The sequence below is a fragment of the Melanerpes formicivorus genome, unplaced genomic scaffold (assembly GCF_026170545.1).
Source record: "Melanerpes formicivorus ecotype bairdi unplaced genomic scaffold, bMelFor1.0.p_v2 SCAF_80, whole genome shotgun sequence".
Lineage (NCBI taxonomy): Eukaryota > Metazoa > Chordata > Aves > Piciformes > Picidae > Melanerpes > Melanerpes formicivorus.
In genome coordinates, this window is record NW_027142432.1 from 1,507,878 (window position 1) to 1,526,601 (window position 18,724).

The following is an 18,724-nucleotide window of genomic DNA, read 5'->3' on the forward strand; positions in this document are numbered from 1 at the left end:
TCCAAAGCCAGAGATAAGAACCAAGCCATCAGCCCTGGCTCTTTCTCTTGTTCCCATGGGCACCCTGGTCCCTCCTGGTCCTTTGCAGGATCAGCTGCTTTCCTTGTAGGCTACTTTTTTCCTACAGGGGTAGCTGATCCTGGCATAGGCTGCTTCTCTGACACTGCTGCCATACCTGTGACACTGTCTGTAGGTCCTGAGACCTTCTCTTGCCCCTGAGCCCTCTGCACAGAGATGAGAAGGGCTTGAGAGGCATGGGCCAGGCCTGAACGCATTGTAGTGATTTCTGTCTCTCAGGAACTCCCAGGCTGGCAACAGACTTTTCCCAAACCTTTCCCCAGCTGGGGAGAATTTTGCACTTGCTCAGGGCTGAAATTCCAAAGCACCAGAGGTGACCACCAGCCTAAGAATTTGCCCCTTCCCCCTCCAACCCCATGACACTCCTCAGTATCCAGCATCTGGGCAGATCTCACAGTGGTTTCCTTGGGAGTGTCCTGGATGAAACCAGAGCAAGATGCCCAGCAGTGGACAGCACAGCTCTGAGCCATTGCCCTAAGCTAACAGTCAGCACCATCAGCAGCACAAACAGGACTATAGCTCATCAGCCCCCTGAAAGCAAATCTATTAACGTAGTGAACATACCACAGGAAAGAAAACTTCTGTCAAACTCTGTCGACAAGCCTCAAGCCTTAATTGAATCCTCCTCTTCTCTCTTTTTGTTACCACAATCCTTTTCATAGAATCATAGAATCAACACGGTTGGAAAAGACCTGAAAGATCGTCAAGTCCAACCTGTCACCCAAGACCTCATGACTACCAGACCATGGCACCAACACATCCAATCCCCTCTTGAACCACCTCCCTGGGCAGCACATTTCCATGCCCAACAACTCTCTCTGTGAAGAACTTTCTCCTCACCTCCAGCCTAAACTTCCCCATGGTCATTCATCACAGAATCACAGGTTTCATTGGGCTGGATGATACCTTCAAAGTGTTCCTTTCCCAACCACCCTGCAGTGAGCAGAGACACCTCCAGCTAGACCAGGTTGCTCAGGGCCACATAACTTGAATGTCTCCAGGGATGGGGCCTCAACCACATCTCTGGGCAACCCGTTCCAGCGTCTCACCACCCTCGTAGTAAAGAACTTCTTCCTAATGTCCAATGTAACCAGAACCAGAACAAGGGGACACAGTCTCAAGCTGCGCCAGGGGAGGTTTAGACTCGAAGTGAGGAGGAAGTTCTTCACCGAGCGAGTCGTTCGTCATTGGAATGTGCTGCCCAGGGAGGTGGTTGAGTCGCCATCCCTGGAGGTGTTCAAGAGGAGATTGGACGTGGCACTTGGTGCCATGGTCTAGTCATGGGGTCTGTGTTGATAGGTTGGACTCGATGATCCTCGAGGTCCTTTCCAACCTAAGTTATACTGTGATACTGTGATACTGTAATACATTTTCACCGCATAAGCACCATCCTGAAGAACTGCCATCCCAACCACTAAAAGATGAGAGACATACATATCATCTGTGTCACAAACCATCAATGTGACTGGTAAGCTGAGCTTGCCTGCCCAGCTATTTTTTTTTCACTCTACTTTTAACACAATTTCTGCTACAGGCAAAGATCTGTTTCAATAAAAAGTCAGAAGAAATTAAACTTCTCAGCCATGAAAACCAGACTAGACCCTTCTGGTTTTGTCTCCTGCCAAGATCTGTCCTCATTAAAGCAGCTGCTTTCCTGCCCCATGTTGGGCTCCAGAAAAGGAATGTAATGGGTTCAGCTGAACCAGCAGCTTAACCTCTATGCCTCCCCCAACACAGAACTGGAGGGAAAAGAACACCACACAAAACCTCTTTGTGTTGATACAGAAACAAATGAGAGAAGAGTTTCCTTAGCAAATCAGATCATCAGAATACAAAAGTACAGTGACCTCAGCCTGTGTGCAGAAAAGGCACAGTGGAAAGCAGCAGCAAGCAGCAGCAAGCAAGGCAAAAGCCCAAACCAGTTTGCTGCTCCACTATCCCTCCCTGTCCCACTGCCATCCCAGCAGAGCAGCCAACACCAAAAAAATCCCAGAACCCAGAAGCAGCAACTGGAACAGGGAGCCTCCCATGTTGCAATCTGAACTTCAAGCCCCATCATCCTTTGCTCCAGCCAGCACTTCCATTTCTGAGGCTGGCATGGCTGCAGCATGGTCTGGATAACAGCAGCAGAGTCAACTCAACCCATGACAATCAGGAGCCCCTCCAAGCAAAATGGAAAGAGCCTCTCAGCTTCTGTGAACAACTTACACTGCTCTGAAGGCAGCTGGACTTGCCACATGGATGCATTAGCTGAGAGCCCGGAAGAGCCCAAGGGGGCAGTGGAAGGCGACTTCAGAAGGATCCTTGAAGATGAAGCTCAAACAGACTTCATGATTTGTAGCTGGAACCTTGGTATTTCCTGCTGGGATCTCCTTTGGATTCAGAGCCCTGTGACAATTCACAGGGCCACTGGTGACAGGATGTTAGGGGTTGGTAGGGACCTCTGGAGATCTCTGACTCCCCCTGCCAGAACAGGACCATGGAATCCATTGCACGTCTCACAGGAACACATCCAGACAGGGCTGGCAAGTCTCCAGAGAAGGAGACTCCACAACCTCTCTGGGCAGCCTGCTCCAGGGCTCTGTCACCCATACATTAAAGAAGTTCTTCCTGCTGTTGAAGTGGAACTTCCTGTGCTGCAGTTTCCATCCATTGCCCCTTGTCCTATCCCGGGTCACAAGTGAGCAGAGGCTGTCCCTGCCTCTTGCTTCCCCAGTCCTCAGATATTGATAGCCATTGATCAGATGCCCTCCTAATCTTCTCTCCAGATTAAACAGCCCCAGGCTTCTCATCTCTCCTCATCAGGCAGTGCTGCAGTCCCTTCAGCATCCTCACAGCCTCTGCAGCAGATCCCTGTCCCTCTTGAACTGGGGAGCCCAGAACTGGATGCAATATTCCAGGTGGGGCCTCCCCAGGGCAGAGTAGATGGGGACAAGAACCTCCCTGGATCTGCTGGCCACACTCTTCCAAATGCACCCCAGCATCCCATTGGCCTTCTTGGCCACCAGGGCACATTGCTGTCCCATGCAGAACTTGCTGCCCACCAGAACTCCCAGGTTCTCCATGGGGCTGCTCTCTAACTATTTGTTCCCTTGAGTGCTGTAGGGTTCACATTGCTCTGGACATTGCATGGTGCAGATCACCTCCAGTGAATCTGAGGCTCCCCAGAAATTGCCACTGGGTTCCTCTTAATCACATGGATCCTATCCCAGCAGGCACTAGTGCAGGAGAAGGAACACCAGGCTGAAGAGAAGGAGAAAGGGAACTGAAAATCTCATCACCTGAATCTAGAAAGAAAGCCCTGGGTAGCAAATGTCCATTCTGGATGGACACAGAACACAACACAGAGCTCATGAGAGCAACTGCTGGGGGTGCACCAACTGCCCTGAGAACCCTAAGGAAGGGCTGGAGGGGGGAGGGCATTCACTGGAATTCCAATACCTGATAATACCTCTTGGGCATACTGAGAATCACAGAATTGTCAGGGTTGGAAGGGACCTCAAGGATCATCCAGCTCCAAGCTCCCTGCCATGGGCAGGGACACCTGACACCAGAGCAGGTTGCTCACAGCCACACCCAGACTGGCCTTAAAAACCTGAAGGGATGCCTCTGGATTCCTGTTTCAGCACTTGGAGAACATTTTAACACTTTCCAAACTATTAGAACTTCCTAAACCTCCCTAAAGATGCTTTAAACTTCTGTTTGAGGACTTGAGGATTTTAAGGAGGTTTTTTTTGGCACTCAAAATGGTTTGTAAAAAATAGCTTAAAAATGATCCAAATCTCTCTGAAAGTCATTCAAAGGGCCTGAAAAGAATCAAAATCTTGTAGAAAAACATCAAATATCCACAAAAGTAATCAAAATGTCTTCAAAACTCACTAAAAGGGCCTGGAATGAGTAAAGATACTTCAAAAATCATTGAAAGGGCCTGGGAATAATAAAAATACCTCAAAAACCATTAGAAAAATCCTAAAAATGGTCTAAATATCTCCCAAAAAATCATTGAAAAGGCCTGAAAATGATCAAAATGTCTTCAGTAATCATGAAAAAGGAGATGAAAATACTCAAACTATCTTCAAAAGTCATTCAAAATGCCTGAGGCTAAGCAAAGTCTCCCCAAAACCCATTAAAATCAGCCCAAAATGAGGAAAATAGCTTCAAAAGGAACGAAAAGAGGCTGGAAATTATCCACAGAGCTTCGGGAAATGATGAAAAGTGCCAAAACAAACCCAAACCAACTCCAGAACCTCATCCCCATGGCTGCCAAGCTCCTGCAAACTGATTCTGCAGAGCTCTCAGCCAGGCTCTGGCTTCTTGCAGTCTCCAACATCCTTCAGGAATGCTGCAAAAGGCTGAAAACTGCCGGAAAAGTCCTCAGCACCTGCTGGAAACTCTGGAAGGCGACAGAAAAACTCTTCCCGAGCCGTTCAGATCCCCTGGAGCTGCCCCAAGCCCCCTCGGGAGGCATCGAAATCTCTTTGCAAGAGTTTGGGAGAGGCTGGGAGGAGGTTTTGGGTTCCCAACCCCGCAGAGAATCCTCAGCGAAAAATCTCCTCCGAAGCTCTCCGGAGCTCCTGGAAACCTCTGCGCAACCTTTCCGAGCCGAGCCAAAGCTCCTGGGAGCTGTGCGCAGCTGCTGGGTCAGAGCTGTTGCGGAGCTGCTGTGCCCCAGCCCTGCCCCCGCAGCGCAGCTCAGCCCAGACGGCGCCGCCCTGGCTGAGAGCTGCACCTCCCGGCATGCCCCGCGCGGAGCCAGGGCCGCAGCTCCCCGCTGGGACTTGGAGGCGTGGTTGGGGTAATCCGGCGTCTGTGATTGGCTGCGGCTGCCCGGCCGTGGGCGGGGCTTCGTCTGCGGCCCCTCGTCTGCGGCCCCAGCCCCCGCCTGGGCTGGGCTGCAACGTGGGCGGTTCGGGGCCTCCATTGCATCGCTCTCTGCTCGCCCAGGCTGCCAGGAGGCTGCAGGGGACGGCAGTCGGCAGCTGCCTGTGCTCCGAGCTCTTGGTCCTTCCTCTTCCTGCTGCTGTGCGCCCCTTTGGCCTGGGCTGTGGGGTAGGTGTGAGCAGGCGCGGGGCAGAGTGGGGGCTGCTGGGGTGGGGATCCCTTGGGGCTTGGGGGAGCGGCTGGTGGGGTTGGCATTGGGCTGCGGTGGGGCTGAGGGCTGTGTCCTGGAGCTGGGCTTGAGGAGGGCTCGGTGAGGTGTGGGGCTGGTGTGGGTGGGGCTGTGGGGGGTGGTTGTTGGGGGCTGTGGAGTTGTGGGGGCGTGTGTGAGGTTGGGTGGGGGCTTGGGGTCGGAGAGGGGCGTGTGAGGGGCTGGTGAGGAGCCCGTGGGGCTGTGTGGGTTTGGGGGTAGGAGTTGGTGGTGGTGGGGGAGGCTGTGTGTGGGTGTGGTGTGGGTCGGGGTGGTGAGGCTTGGAGTGGGGAGTGGTGGGGTGGTGCGAGGGGGTGGGTGCGATTGTGGGGAGCTGTGTGTGGGGCTGGGTCGGGGTGGGTGTGTTTGGGGGTTCGTTGTGGTGCTGTGCTGCTGCCTCCCCCCGGTGGGGGCAGCTGCAGGCCCCCTTTGGCTGCTGCTGTGTTGCAGGCGGAGCCATTGGTGGGCTGCAGGGGCTGTCCCTGGCCCTGTGTCCCTGTGTCCCTGTGCTGGGGGCTGGGCTGGCAGCAGAGCTGAGGTGGCAGCGGCGCTGTGGGGGCTGCTGTGTGCAGGAGAGGTGGTGGTGAGCGTGGGGTGTGGCTTGCAGCAGAGGCTGCTGTGGGGGTGTGTGGGGGAGCCCTGGGGGTTTGGAGGCTTTGTGGTGGCAGGTGCCGGGCGGCTGCTGTGCTGAAGGGCAGCGGCTGGGCTGAGGGCCAGGCGCGGGGGGGAGCTGTGGGCAGGCTGTGTGCTGGGTGCCGTGGGGGTGTCAGGCGTGGGTGCTGTGCTGAGCCTGAGCTTGGGAGCGCCTGGGGCTGGTGTCAGCTGTGGGGCGGTTTGGCTGTGCTGGGGGTGGTGGCATCCAAGGCCTCTGTGCTCTGCAATCTCTTGAGGCACAAAGATTCCCTGGGGGGTTGCAGAGTGATTCTCAGTTTCTCTGCAGGCCTCCTGAGCACAGAAAGGCTCAGAGCAGGAGGAGCTTTTGCTGTGTGGCTGCAGGCTGAGAGCTGTGCAGAGCTTTTGTCAGCTGTGCTGGCAGGAAGCATGGTCAGAAGCAGACTGCTGTGCTGCAGCTGCTCTGCCCCTGGGGAAATGCTTGCTGGCAGGCAGCCAAATGAGGCTGAGCTGTTGAGTGTCTGCTTGTGGCTGAGGAACTGCATTGACTTGGACTGAAAGGTTTGGCTTGGGCTGGGGGCAGCCTGTTCTTGATGGTTTTGGTGGTGAGAAGTCCTGCAGCTTCCTTGGAGGAGCTTCAGCAGCAGCCAAAGCAATTCCCTTGCTGCTGTTTGCTGTGCAATGAGCTGGGAAGGGAAGGAAATGATTGCTGCAAGTGAGCAAAGCAATTGCAGTGCTCTGCAAGTCTCAGCAGTGCTGTGTCCAGCAGGGCCAGGGCAGGGATTGTCCTCCTGTCCTGGGCCCTGGGGAGGCCACCCCTGGAATGCTGGGGTCAGTTTTGGGCCCCTGACTCCAAGAAGGAGTTTGAGGGTCTGGAGCAGGTGCAGAGAAGGGCAAGAAAGGTGGGGAAGGGTCTGGAGAGCAGGGCTGAGAGGAGCAGGTGAGGGAGGTGTGGGTGTTTAGTGTGGAGAAGAGGAGGCTGAGGGGAGACCTCTTGGCCTCTGGAGCTGCCTGCAAGGAGGCTGCAGTGAGGTGGGGGTTGGGCTCTTGTGCCTTGTCTCAGGTGGTAGAAGGAGAGGAAGTGTCCTGAAATTGTGGGAGGGGAGGCTTAGGTTGGAGAGGAGGAGGAATGAGTTTGGTGCCAGAGTGGTCAGGGCCTGGCAGAGGCTGCCCAGGGAGGCAGTGGAGTGGCCATGGCTGGAGGTGTTGCAGCCAGGTGTGGCCATGGGGCCATGGTTTGGTGTCCCTGGTGGTGTTGGGGCTGGCAGTTGGCCTCAGTGCTGAGAGAGGTCTTTTGCAGGCCAGGCAATTGTGTGGCTGTGTGAGGAAGCTGCCCCAGAGCAAATGCATCTTAGGTGCTGGAGGTGCTGGGAAGAATGGGAAATGGGAGAGAGTCCTGTGGGGAGGGGAAAGGTTTGGGTTTTGCCTCTGGGCTCCTAGTCTGCCCTTGGAAGTGCCTGGGATTCTTGCAAGCAGTGCTGTCAGCTGGAGCCTTCTGGGGTCAGTTGGTGGTGTGCTGAGAGGGCCAAAGGGAGGTGAGGCTTGGCAAGAGAAGTGGTGAGCAGGAAGCTTGTTGGGTTGTGGGTGGCCAAGGGGTGTGGGTGTGGCTGAGAGGTGTGGAGTGCAGGAGAGCCTTCAAGGCCTTGTGGTGTTGCTGGAGCTGTGGGCTGAGGAAGTGCTGGTGCCAGGCAAGGGCTTGAAGGAGGTTGAAAGTCAAGTGGTGTGGATGGCTTGGTGTGGGGAAGTGTTTGGCTTCTTGTGGGCAAGTCAAGCTTTCCTTGTGCAGGAGGAGAGTGAGAGCCTGGGCTTTGCAATCCCTGGGGCCCTGGAGCCCTTCTGGAGTGGTTTTCTTCTGCAGAGCTTTGCAGCCCAGCTGCAGGTCTGCTGTTGCTGTAAGCTGTTGGTGGTTGTTTTGTGCAGCCTTGGGTGTTGGATCAGTGTCTTGGCTGAGTTTGGTCCTTTCTCTTGTAGCCAAGTTGAGGTCCCTTTGGTTTTGGCAGCTGAGCACAGGTTGAGGCTTTTGCTGCAATGGTTTTTGTGCTGGCAGCATTGTGTGCTGCCAGCTGGAGTGCTGTGTGCAGCTGTGGTGCCCCCAAGAGGGGCAGGAGGTTGAGCTGTTGGAGGGGGTGCAGAGGAGGCCCTGGGGGTGGTGGGAGGGCTGTGGCAGTTCCCCTGTGTGGGTGGTCTGTGAGTCTTGTGCCTGTTGAGGCTGGAGAGGAGAAGGCTGTGGGGAGAGGTTGGAGCAGCCTTGTGGTAGCTGCTGAGGGCTGCAGGAGAGCTGGGGAGGGACTTCTGTGAGGGGCTGGGAGTGATGGGCTGAGGGGGAGTGGATTGAAGGTTGAGGAGGGCAGATTTGGAGTGGAGCTTGGGAGGCAATAGTTTGAAGTGGGGATGGTGAGAGCCTGGAGCAGGTTGGGCAGGGAGGTGCTGGCTGCCCCCTCTCTGGAGGTGCTGAGGGTGAGGTTGGATGAGGGCTTGAGCAGCCTGGTGTGGTGGAAGGTGTCTGTGGGCATGGCAGGGGGTTGGAGCTGTCTGCTCTTTGGGGTCCCTTCCAGGCCAAAGCATTCTCTGGCTGCTTCAATTTGGACACTTCGCAGAACTGCAATGAAGGGAACTTGAAATAAGCAAAGTTGTGAAACTGGCTCTGAGCCTGGGGGCTGGGGGTGAGCTTGTTTGCTGGTCCTTAGCTTGGGAGCTGCATCTGAGCTTGGGATCTGGGTCTGCACTTTTGATCTGGGCCTGACCTTGAGGACCTGTTCTGAACTTTGGTGCTGCTGGAGTGCTGTGTGCAGCTCTGGTGCCCCCAAGAGTTTGGGAGCTGGGTCTTGAGCTTGGGTGTGGGTCTGAGCCTGGGGGCTGGGTGTGTTGTTGGCTGATGATTCCTGAGCTTGGGAGCTGAGTCTGAGCCTGGGAGCTGAGTCTGCACTTTTTATTTGAGTGTGAGCTCGGGGTCTGGTTGTTAAGCTCGAGAAGTGGTTCTGACCTTAGTTGCTGGTTCTTGGGCTTGGGGGCTGGCTCTGGGCTAGGGAAGTGGTTCTGGGCTCAGGTGCTGCTTTTTGAGCTTGGGGGCAGGCTCTGACCTTGGGAATGACTTCTGACCTTAGTTGCTGGTTCTCAAGCTCAGGGCCTGGGGCTGGGCTCGGGATGTTGTTCTTGAGCTCTGGGCTCGCGGGATGGCTCTGGGCTTGGGATGTGGTTCTGACCTTAGTTGCTGGCACTGAGCTGGGGGCTGGTGTTTGCACTCAGGGACTGGCTGTGACCTTGGGAAGTGGTTCTGGCCTTAGTGGCAGGCTCTCAGGCTCGGGGGCTGGGTCTGAGCTTGGCAGCTTGTTCTTGAGCTAGGGGGCAGCTTCTGAGCATGGGAGCTGGTTCTTCAGCTTGGGAAGTGGTTCTGACCTTAGTTGCTGGCTGTGAGCCTGGGTGCTGAGTCTGCACTTTTGATTTGAGTGTGAGTTTGGGATTTCTGACCTTAGTTGCTGGTTCTTGAGCTAGGGGTACTGGTGCTGGGCTCAGGAAGTGGTTCTGGGCTTGTGGTCTGGGTCTGATCTTGGGTACTGGTTCCTGAGCTTGGGAAGTGGTTCTGACCTTAGCTGCTGGCTCTGAGCCCAGGAGCTGAGTCTGCATGTTATATTTGAGTGTGAGCTTGGGGGCTGGCGGGCTGGTTCTTGATCTGGAGAAGTTGTTCTGACCTTAGTTGCTGGTTCTAGAGCTTAGGAGCTGGCTCTGAGCTTGGGGGCTGTTTCTTGAGCTCAGGGATCAGGCTCTTGGCTCAGGGGCGCCAGCTCAGGGCCTGGCACTGAGCTCAGGGGCTGGTTCTCAAGCTGGGAAGTGGTTCTGACCTTAGTTGCTGGCTCTTGAGCTCACAGGCTGGTTCTGGACTTGAGGGCTGGCTCTGGGCTTGGGAAGTGGTTCTTGAGCTAAGGAAATTGGTTCTGAACTTGGGGGTTGGTTCTGTCCTTAGTTGCTGGCTCTTGAGCTTGGGGGTCAGGCGCTGGGCTTGGGGACTGCATCTGAGCTCAGGAAGTGGTTCTGGGCTTGGGGGTTGGTTCTTGAGCTTGGGAAGTAGTTCTGACCTTGGTTGCTGGTTTTAGAGCTCAGGGGCTGGCTCTGAGTTCGGGAAGTAGTTCTGGGCTTGGGGTCTGGGTCTGAGCTCAGGAGATTGTTCCCTAAGCTCAGGGCTGCTTCTTGGCCTTGGGGACTGGCTCCGGGCCCGGGGGCTGGTTCTTGAGCTTGGGAAGTGCTTCTGACCTTAGTTGCTGGCTCTAGAGCTCAGGGGCTAGTTCTGAGCTTGGGAAGTGGATCTGAGCTTAGTTGCTGGCTCTGAGCCCAGGAGCTGAGTCTGCATGTTAGATTTGAGTGTGAGCTTGGGGGCTGGTGGGCTGGTTCTTGATCTGGAGAAGTTGTTCTGACCTTAGTTGCTGGCTCTTGAGCTTGGGGGCTGGCTCTTGAGCTGGGAAGTGGTTCTGACCTTAGTTGCTGGCTCTTGAGGTTGCAGGCTGGTGCTGGGCTTGAAGGCTGGTGCTGGGCTTGGGAAGTGGTTCTTGAGCTAAGGAAATTGGTTCTGACCTTACTTGCTGGTTTTGGGTTCAGGGGTCAGGCTCTGGGCTTGGGGGTTGGTTCTTGAGCTTGGGAAGTAGTTCTAACTTTGCTTGCTGGTTCTAGAGCTTGGGGTCTGGGTCTGAGCTCAGGAGCTTGTTCCCTGAGCTCAGGGCTGCTTCTTGGGCTTGGGGGCTGGCTCTGGGCTCAGGGGATGGTTTTTAATCTCTGGGGCTGCCACTGAGCTTGGAGATTGGTTCTGGAGCTTGGGAAGTGGTTGTGACCTTAGTTGCTGGCGCTGAGCTTGGGAGCTGGCTTTGAACTTGGGAAGGGTTTCTGACCTTAATTGCTGGTTCTCAAGCTGAGGGGCTGGTGCTGAGCTTGGGGTCTGGTTGTCAAGCTTGGAAAGGGTTCTGACCTTAGTTGCTGGCTCTGGGCTTGGGGTGTGGTTCCTGACCTCAGGGCCTGGTTCCTGAGCTTGTAAATGGCTCTGACCTTGGTTGCTGGCTCTGGAGCTTGGTTGTGGCCTTTGTTGCTGGTTCTGGAGCATAGGGGCTGGCTCTTGAACTTGGGGGCTGGCTGTGAGCTTGGGAATTGTTCTGACCTTAGTTGCTGGTTCTTGAGCTTGGAAAGTGGTTCTGAGCTTGGGGGCTGGCTCTGATCTTGGGAGCTGAGTCTGCACTTTTGGTTTAAGTTGCTTGGGGGCTGGTTCTGGAGCTGGGGGGCTGGTTCTGGTGCTTAGGGGCTGGCTGTGAGCTTGGGAAGTATTCTGACCTTAGTTGCTGGCTCTGAGCTCAGGGGCAGGCTCTTGAGCTTGGGAAGTGGTTCTGATTTTATTTTCTGGGTGTGAGCTTGGAAAGGGGTTTTGAGCTTAGTTGCTGGCTCTGGGCTTGGGGTGTGGTTCCTGACCTCAGGGCCTGTCTCTGAGGTCAGGGGCTGGTTCTTGAGCTTGGTGTCTGGTTTGGAGCTTAGGGGCCGTCTCTGAGCTTGGAAAGTAGTTCTGACCTTACTGGCTGGCTCTTGAGCTTGTGGGGGCTGGCTCTGGAGCTTGGTTCTGACCTTTGTTGCTGGTACTGGAGCCTGGGGGCTGATTCCTGAGCTTGGAAAGGGTTTTGACTTTAGGTGCTGGCTTGGGAGCTTGGGAGCTGTTTCTTGAGCTTGGGGACTGGGTGTGAGCTTGGGAAGTGGTTGTGATCTTAGTTGCTGGTTCTGAGCTTGGGAGCTGAGTCTGCACTTTTGATCTAGGTTCTGAAGCTTGGGTGCTGGTTCTTGAGCTTAGGAAGTGGCTCTGAGCTTGGGGGCTGGCTCTGAGCTTGGGGGCTGGCTCTGAGCTTGGGGGCTGGCTCTGAGCTTGGGGGCTGGCTCTGAGCTTGGGGGCTGGCTCTGAGCTTGGGGGCTGGCTCTGAGCTTGGGGGCTGGCTCTGAGCTTGGGGGCTGGCTCTGAGCTTGGGGGCTGGCTCTGAGCTTGGGGGCTGGCTCTGAGCTTGGGGGCTGGCTCTGAGCTTGGGGGCTGGCTCTGAGCTTGGGGGCTGGCTCTGAGCTTGGGGGCTGGCTCTGAGCTTGGGGGCTGGCTCTGAGCTTGGGGGCTGGCTCTGAGCTTGGGGGCTGGCTCTGAGCTTGGGGGCTGGCTCTGAGCTTGGGGGCTGGCTCTGAGCTTGGGGGCTGGCTCTGAGCTTGGGGGCTGGCTCTGAGCTTGGGGGCTGGCTCTGAGCTTAGCTGCTGGTTCTTGAGCTTGGGAAGTGGTTCTGATTTTATTTTCTGGCTCTTGAGCTTGGGGTCTGGGTGTGAGCTTGGAAAAGGGTTTTGAGCTTAGTTGCTCACTCTGGGCTTGGGGTCTGGTTCTTGATCTCAGGGCCTGTCTGTGAGGTCAGGGGCTGGTTCTTGAGCTTGGGAAGTGATTCTGAGCTTAGTTGCTGGCATGGGAGCGGAGTCTGCACTTTTGATCTAGGTTCTGGACCTTAGTGGCTGGCTCTTGAGCTTGGGGGCTGGCTCTTGAGCTTGGAATGTGGTTCTGACCTTATTTGCTGGCTTGTGAGCTTGGGGCCTGGGTGTGAGCTCTGGAGGTGGCTCTCAGCTTGGGAAGTGTTCTGACCTTAATTGCTGGTTCTTGAGCTCAGGGGCTGGCTCTGAGCTTGGGAAGTGTTCTGATCTTAGCTGCTGGTTCTTGAGCTTGGGGCCTGGATGTGAACTTAGGAGCTGGCTCTGAGCCTGGGGGCTGGTTCTGCATTTCTGATCTGGATTCTTGTGCTTGGGAGCTGACTCTGACCTTAGTTGCTGGTTCTTAAGCTTGGGGGCTGGGTGTGAGCCTGGCCCCTGTCTTGAATTTAAAATGAGAGTTCAGGCAGTTGGAAGTTGAAGCTGAGCGGCTTTGCACTGCAGTGCTGCAGAGTTTGTGGTGCTCCAAAGGCAGATCTCAAAGAGCTGCTGCAAGAGTTGAGCTGAAGTGGCACAGTGCCCTGCAGAGGCAAAAGCTTTTCCCTGCCAGTCAGCCATTGGAATCATCTCCCCAGGGCAGTGGTGGATTGCCCTGCAGGGCAGAGTTGGAAGGCTGAGCTTGGCAGGGGGCTGGGCCAGCTCCTTTCCAGGCCAGTGTCAGCTGGCAAGGTTGGAGCAGCTGAGCCTTGGGGTCCCTTGCAGCCTGGCATTGTGTGGCAGCAGAGCTGTGCTGCTGGTTTTGAGGGCACTTGGAAAGCTTCTGGAGCATTTGTGCAGAGTGTGCAAGACATCCCTGAGCCTAGCAACTCCCTCAGCTCTCTTCAGAATGAACTCTGCAGAGCTGGAAGAGCCTTCCAGGAATTTGGCTGAGGTTTGGGGGAGTTAGGAAGGGATTTTGGTTCTCCTCCTCCTTGTCCTCTTCCTTGTCCTTCTCTGCCTCATCTTTTTCCTGCTCTCCCTGGAGGCTGCCCTTAGACTCCTAGAATCCTAGAGTGGTTTGGGTTGTCAGGGAGCTGCAAAGGTGATGCAGTCCAAGCCCCTCTGCAGTCAGCAGGGACATCCTGCACTAGCTCAGGTTGCCCAGAGCCCTGTCCAGCCTCACCTTGAACATCTGCAGGGCTGGGACCTCAAGCCCCTCCCTGGGCAACCTGTTGCAGTGTTCCAGCAGGCTTCTGGTGCAGAACTTTTTCCTCACCTCCTATCTCAATCTGCTCTGCTCTACTTTGAAGCCATTGCCTCTGGTGCTGTCCCTGCAGGCTTTGCAAAGAGTCCCTCTGCAGCCCTCTTGTAGTCCCCTTCAGGTACCAGAAGGTCACTCTTAGGTCTCGGCAGAGTCTTCTCTTCTCCTCTCCAGTCTGAACACCCCCAGCTCCCTCAGCCTGTCCTGGTAGCAGAGCTGCTGCAGGCCCCTGATCTTTTTTGTGTTCCTCCTCTGGGCCTTCTCCATGAGGTCTATGTCCTTCCTGTGTTGATGGTTCCAGAGCTGGCTGCAGTGCTGCAGGTGAAGTCTCAGCAGAGCCAAGTGCCAGGATGGCCTCTGTCCATCTGTGGCCCTGCTGCTTTTGGTGCAGCCCAGGCTGCCCTTGGCCTTGTGGGCTGCAGGCTCCCCCTGTCTGTTCTTGTCCAGCTTCTTGTCCAGCAGCACCCCCCAGTGGTTTTCTGCAGGGCTGCTTCCTATCCCCTCCTCCCCCAGCCTGTCCTGATTGTGAGGATTGTGCCAGGCCAGGGGCAGGACCCTGCCCTTGCTCTTGTTGAAGCTCAGGAGGTTGCCCTGGGCCCCCTCTGCAGCTTGTCCCCTTGAGCTCCTCCAACTTGTTCTGCAGGGTATTGCCTTAGGTTTCAGGAGGCAGAGAGGCTCTCTTTGAGCCTGGTGAAAGGAGTTGATGCCAAGCTGTGGCCAGAGGGTTGGATGGAATTGGTCAGTTTCCATGGCTGTGCTGTTCAGAGCTGCATCCTACAGTGCAAAGCATCCAATCCACAACAATCCATAGTGTGCCTGGGCCACGGGAGCCAAGCAACCTCCCTAGGCCAAAGCTTCCTCCAGAGCTCCACCAAAGCCGGCCAGAACCCCAGGCCCCAAATGCCTTCCCCCTCCCCCATGCCTCTCTGCCCCTCCTCCCCCCCATACCCAAGAGCTGCAGTTACAGATTCTGGTAGGCAGCTCCCAGGTGAGCCAGGCCGCTGCAGGCCGCAGTTGGCAGCACTGCCAAGGCCTCAAAACTCCTCTGCAGAGAGAGATCCCAGAAGATGTTGCTGGGAGCAGAGAGGAAGGGTAAAGGAGGTTGGAGATCCTGTGCTGTTCCTTTGTAGAGAGTGGGTGCAGGCCTTGTGGGAATGAACTAAGCTAGATGACACTTTGTGGTGTCCCTCTGGACTCTGCTGTCCCTTCTGGAGGTCTCTGATCTCTGGTGTAAGACATCCCAGTGCCTTCCACCCACCACAGGGATTCTCCTCCATGCTGTCATCCAGGGGCTTCTGTTGGGCCCTGCTGGCTGTGTAGATCAGCCCTGGTGATGCTGTAGGACCCTGTGGACTCTTAGAGGGCAGCAAGTGAGTGGAGATGGAGCACTGGATGGAGAGATGGAGGGTGAAGGCTGCATGGGGTGGGAGGGCTTAGTTCTGCAGCTGTGTGACTCTGCCTGGCTCCTACCTGCAATGGTGCTGGCAGCAGCTGACCCCAGAAGCTCAAAGTCCCAAACCCTGCCTGGCTCAGGACAGTCCCCTGACCCCTCCTGACATCCAGCACAGCCCAAGCAGGCACTCAGGGCTCCTAGCCACACAGCCCAGCCATCCCCCATGGCAGGAGTCAGCTGAGGTCTCACTCCCTCTCTGTCCCCCTTCCTCTCATCAGCTGCTGCCTGAGGTGGCTGCAGGGTCCCTCCCCAGCCCTCATCTATAACCCCCCCTTGGCTTGGTGCTGTTCTTTCAGCCCTCCAGCTGATCCCAGCCTTTAGTCTCAGGCCCCTTCCATTCTTGTGCTGCTGCTTCCAGCCCAGTTCCTTAGATGCTTCTTCAGCCACAGCATTTCCCACTCCACCCTTCCAGCTGCAGTGGCAGTGGAGATGGGGTCCACAGGACCATGGGACAGTCAAGGCAGCAGGGACATGGATGGGCTGGGACTGAGGGAAGGGCCTGGGAGTGGTCAGGCAGGAATTAGGCCTTGTCCCCCCAAAAGGAGGAGAGGATGCAGGGCCCAGGTGGCAAATGTGTGTGCAGGGAATGGCAGAATCTGGCAGCATTTGAGGAGGTGAAAGGAGTGAATTGTGCTGCAGCTCTGCATGTGTCAGCTGGGAGATGAACAGCAGCCCATGGGCACTGTGCCCTCCCACCAAACCTCATTTTCTCTTGGAGATGTGGAGTGGCAGCTCCAGGAGAACTGCAAAGAGCAAGCTGAGAGAAATGGTCAGGGAGAGAAGGAAGCAAAACTCTTTCCAGTGAGTCTCTTTGGACTGCAGGTGTGTGAAGGGTGCTGGAGGTGTGAGATTTGGGCAGGAGCCAGAGACTCCTCCAGCATCCCAGTGAGGGCTGAAGAGGTTTATCAAGAAGCTGCCCAAGTCCCTTCCCCCTTTGCTGTATTTCCAGAGGTCATGAAGCTCCCTTTGTGTGTGTCCTGAGGGCTGCTGTGATCTTCTCTTGGGGAGTGGGCAGCATAGAGGTGTGTGCAGGGCCGAGCTGAGCACAGAGTGGGTGTGGTGGGGGCAGAGCCAGGGAGGAGAGCTGGGACCAGAGCAAGATCTGCTGGCAAAGGCAGGTGCAGGCAGCAGAGCCCTGGGCAGGCAGTGGGAGGAAGCTTTAGGCAAGGCCTGGGAGAGGCTGTGTGGAGGCAGCTGTGTTGTGGTGCTGGCCTGCAGCTGTGTGCTGGGGGCTGTGTGCTGGGCAAGGAGCTGAGTCTGTACTTGCTGAGGCCTCCCATCTTGATCAGCACTGGCTGTGTGCTGTGGCTGTGCTGCTGGGCTTGGGAGCTGCCCCCAGCAAGGCTGAGCTGTGCTGCCTGGTCCTGGGCAGTGCTGAGCCATCCCTTGCATATCAGTGCTCCCCTCTGAGCCCTTTTCTTCTCTGTAGCAGGAGTTGTGTCCCTCTCTCTCCATCATCCCTGCCCCTGTGTGCTGTGGAAGAGCAGAGTTTGCAGATCTGCCCCTTGGAGCAGCCCAGCAGGTAAGGAACCCAGAGTCGGGCAACAGCAGGACCCCAGCCCCCAGAATCCTAGAGTCCCAGGGCACCTCCCAGCCTCCTCCACCTCCTCCTACACACCACATTTTGCCCCTCCAGGGCCTCTGAGGCACATCAGCTGTTGGAGTTTAGGAACTCCCCAGGCTTGTGGGGGTCAGTTGTGTGGCAGGAGGTGATGTTTGTAGTTGGCACGTGGAGGGTGGTGGGAGAAGGTTGGAGGTGGTTTGGTCTTTAATTGTTCAGTGCTGCTGCCTCCATTGCCTGAGCCAGAAGAGATCAAAGGACAGAGCCTGGGCCAGGAACCACCCTGCCAATGCTACCAGGCTCAAGGAGAGTGGGACCAGACCACTTTTAAGTCCCAGGGTACCTCAGGGCACTGATCACAGGAACCTGGGGTCTCAGCACAGGTATTAGAGGTCTGAGCCCACACTGTGGCAGAAACTGAAGGTTTCTGCATTCTCTCCTCCAGCTGGGTGTTGGGAAGTGCTGGGAGTCAGGGACTGTCTTGTCCCAGGCAGGATGTGAGGTTTTGTGATCCTGGGCTCAGGTGCTTCCATGTTCCTAATCTCTCTGCTGTAACCCCTTCCTGCCACAGTATGGCCTCCCAGAAGGACCCAGGCAAAAGCTGGGAGGAGAAGCAGCAGCCAGAGATGAAGTTCGAGCAGCCAAAGTGCAGCCTGGAGGGTGTTGAGAAGGAAGAGAAAGAGGACAAGATGGAGGATGGTGATGCTGAGGAGAAGGATGACTATGATAATGATGAGTATGAAGAGGTGGATAACCATGAGGATGAAGGTGATCAGGATGAGGAGGAAAAGGAATTTGAAGAGAATGAAGCCAGAGCAGGTCCCTCTGTGCCACCCAAGCAGCTGAATCAGTGTCCTGAGTGTGGGCAGAGCTTCCCACCTGGCTCAGAGCAGGTGAAGCACCACTGCCCCCACCCTGGCCCCCGGCCCTTCATCCGTGGTGACTGTGGCAAGAGGTTCAGCAAGAGCTCTGAGCATATCCAGCAATGCTGCACCCAGACCGGTGAGAGGCCATACAGCTGTGCTGAGTGTGGCAAGACCTTCACTCACAAATCTTCCCTCAGGCAGCACCGCAGTGTGCACAGCACTAAGTCCTTCCCCTGCAGGGACTGCGGCAAGCGCTTCAAACACAGCTCCAGTCTCACCATCCATTGCCGCATCCACACTGGAGAGCATCTGTTCCCCTGTGCTGTGTGCAGCAAGAGCTTTACCACGAGCACGGATTACATCCAGCACCAACTCATCCACAGCGGTGAGAGGCCGTACAGCTGTGCCGACTGCGGCAAGAGCTTCACCCAGCGGGGACACCTCACAGAGCACCGTCGTGTGCACGCTGGCGAAAAGTCTTTCAGCTGTGCTGAGTGCGGCCAGGCCTTCAGACATAAGGGCACTCTCATTGCGCACCACCGCACCCACACTGGTGAGAAGCCGTTCACCTGTGCTGACTGCGGGAAGAGTTTCAGGCAGAGGGCGACTTTCAGTCGCCACCGCCACACCCACACTGGTGAGAAGTCTTTCACTTGTGCTGATTGTGGCAACAGCTTCAGCCGCAGAGACAATCTCATTCATCACCGCCGCAGCCACACTGGTGAGAAGGCTTTCACCTGTGCTGACTGCGGGAAGAGTTTCAGCCAGAGGAGCTATCTCAGTTGCCACCGCCGCACCCACACTGGTGAGACACCCTTCACTTGTGCTGCCTGCGGCAAGAACTTCACCCAGAAGCGATCCCTCAACAAGCACCGCTGCACCCACACCAGAGAGCAGGCTGCACTGGAGCAGAGGCATAAATCCACCTAGAATCTGTTGGGTAATTGTGACCCCTCTGAGAGGGCCTTTCCAGCACCAAAATCATCCCTTTTTCCTTTGCAGTTCTCAGGGACTGGGGGCACCAGCAGCAACAAACACCTCCTGCCCCTCTGAACACCAATTATTGCTAATGAGAACAATTACAGTGCTGAGTCAGCACAGCTGGAGCTCCCAGTGGAGCTGGGCAGGGCTTTGCCAGGGCTTTGTCTGGTTCTTCCCCAATGCTTTGTGTCTCCCTGGGGTAAGAAATCCTCTGTCCATTGACCAATTGTCTCAATAAACCCCAAAAGTTACCCAAATCCTGTCTGTTTGCTTTTAGTTCAGATACTGAACCATTTTGGCTCCGTAGCTGATCGGGACCGCTCGCCCGGAACCGCTCCGCTTAAGCTGTGAGTTTCTGGGGGTTTTTTTTTGCTTTCCTTTCGGGGCTTCGTGG

The 18,724-nt window shown here is 56.0% G+C and overlaps 1 protein-coding gene across 1 annotated transcript in view; it reads left to right on the top strand.

The window, feature by feature from the left end:
* The window catches only part of LOC137454318 (zinc finger protein 850-like), a 78,168-nt gene extending 59,779 nt beyond the window's left edge, over window positions 1-18,389 (top strand). Inside the window, 1 exon segment of the mRNA XM_068164369.1 lies at window positions 17,742-18,389. Coding sequence (XP_068020470.1) covers window positions 17,742-18,279 — 538 coding nt within the window. The 3' untranslated portion in view covers window positions 18,280-18,389.
* Window positions 18,390-18,724: the final 335 nt, after the last annotated feature.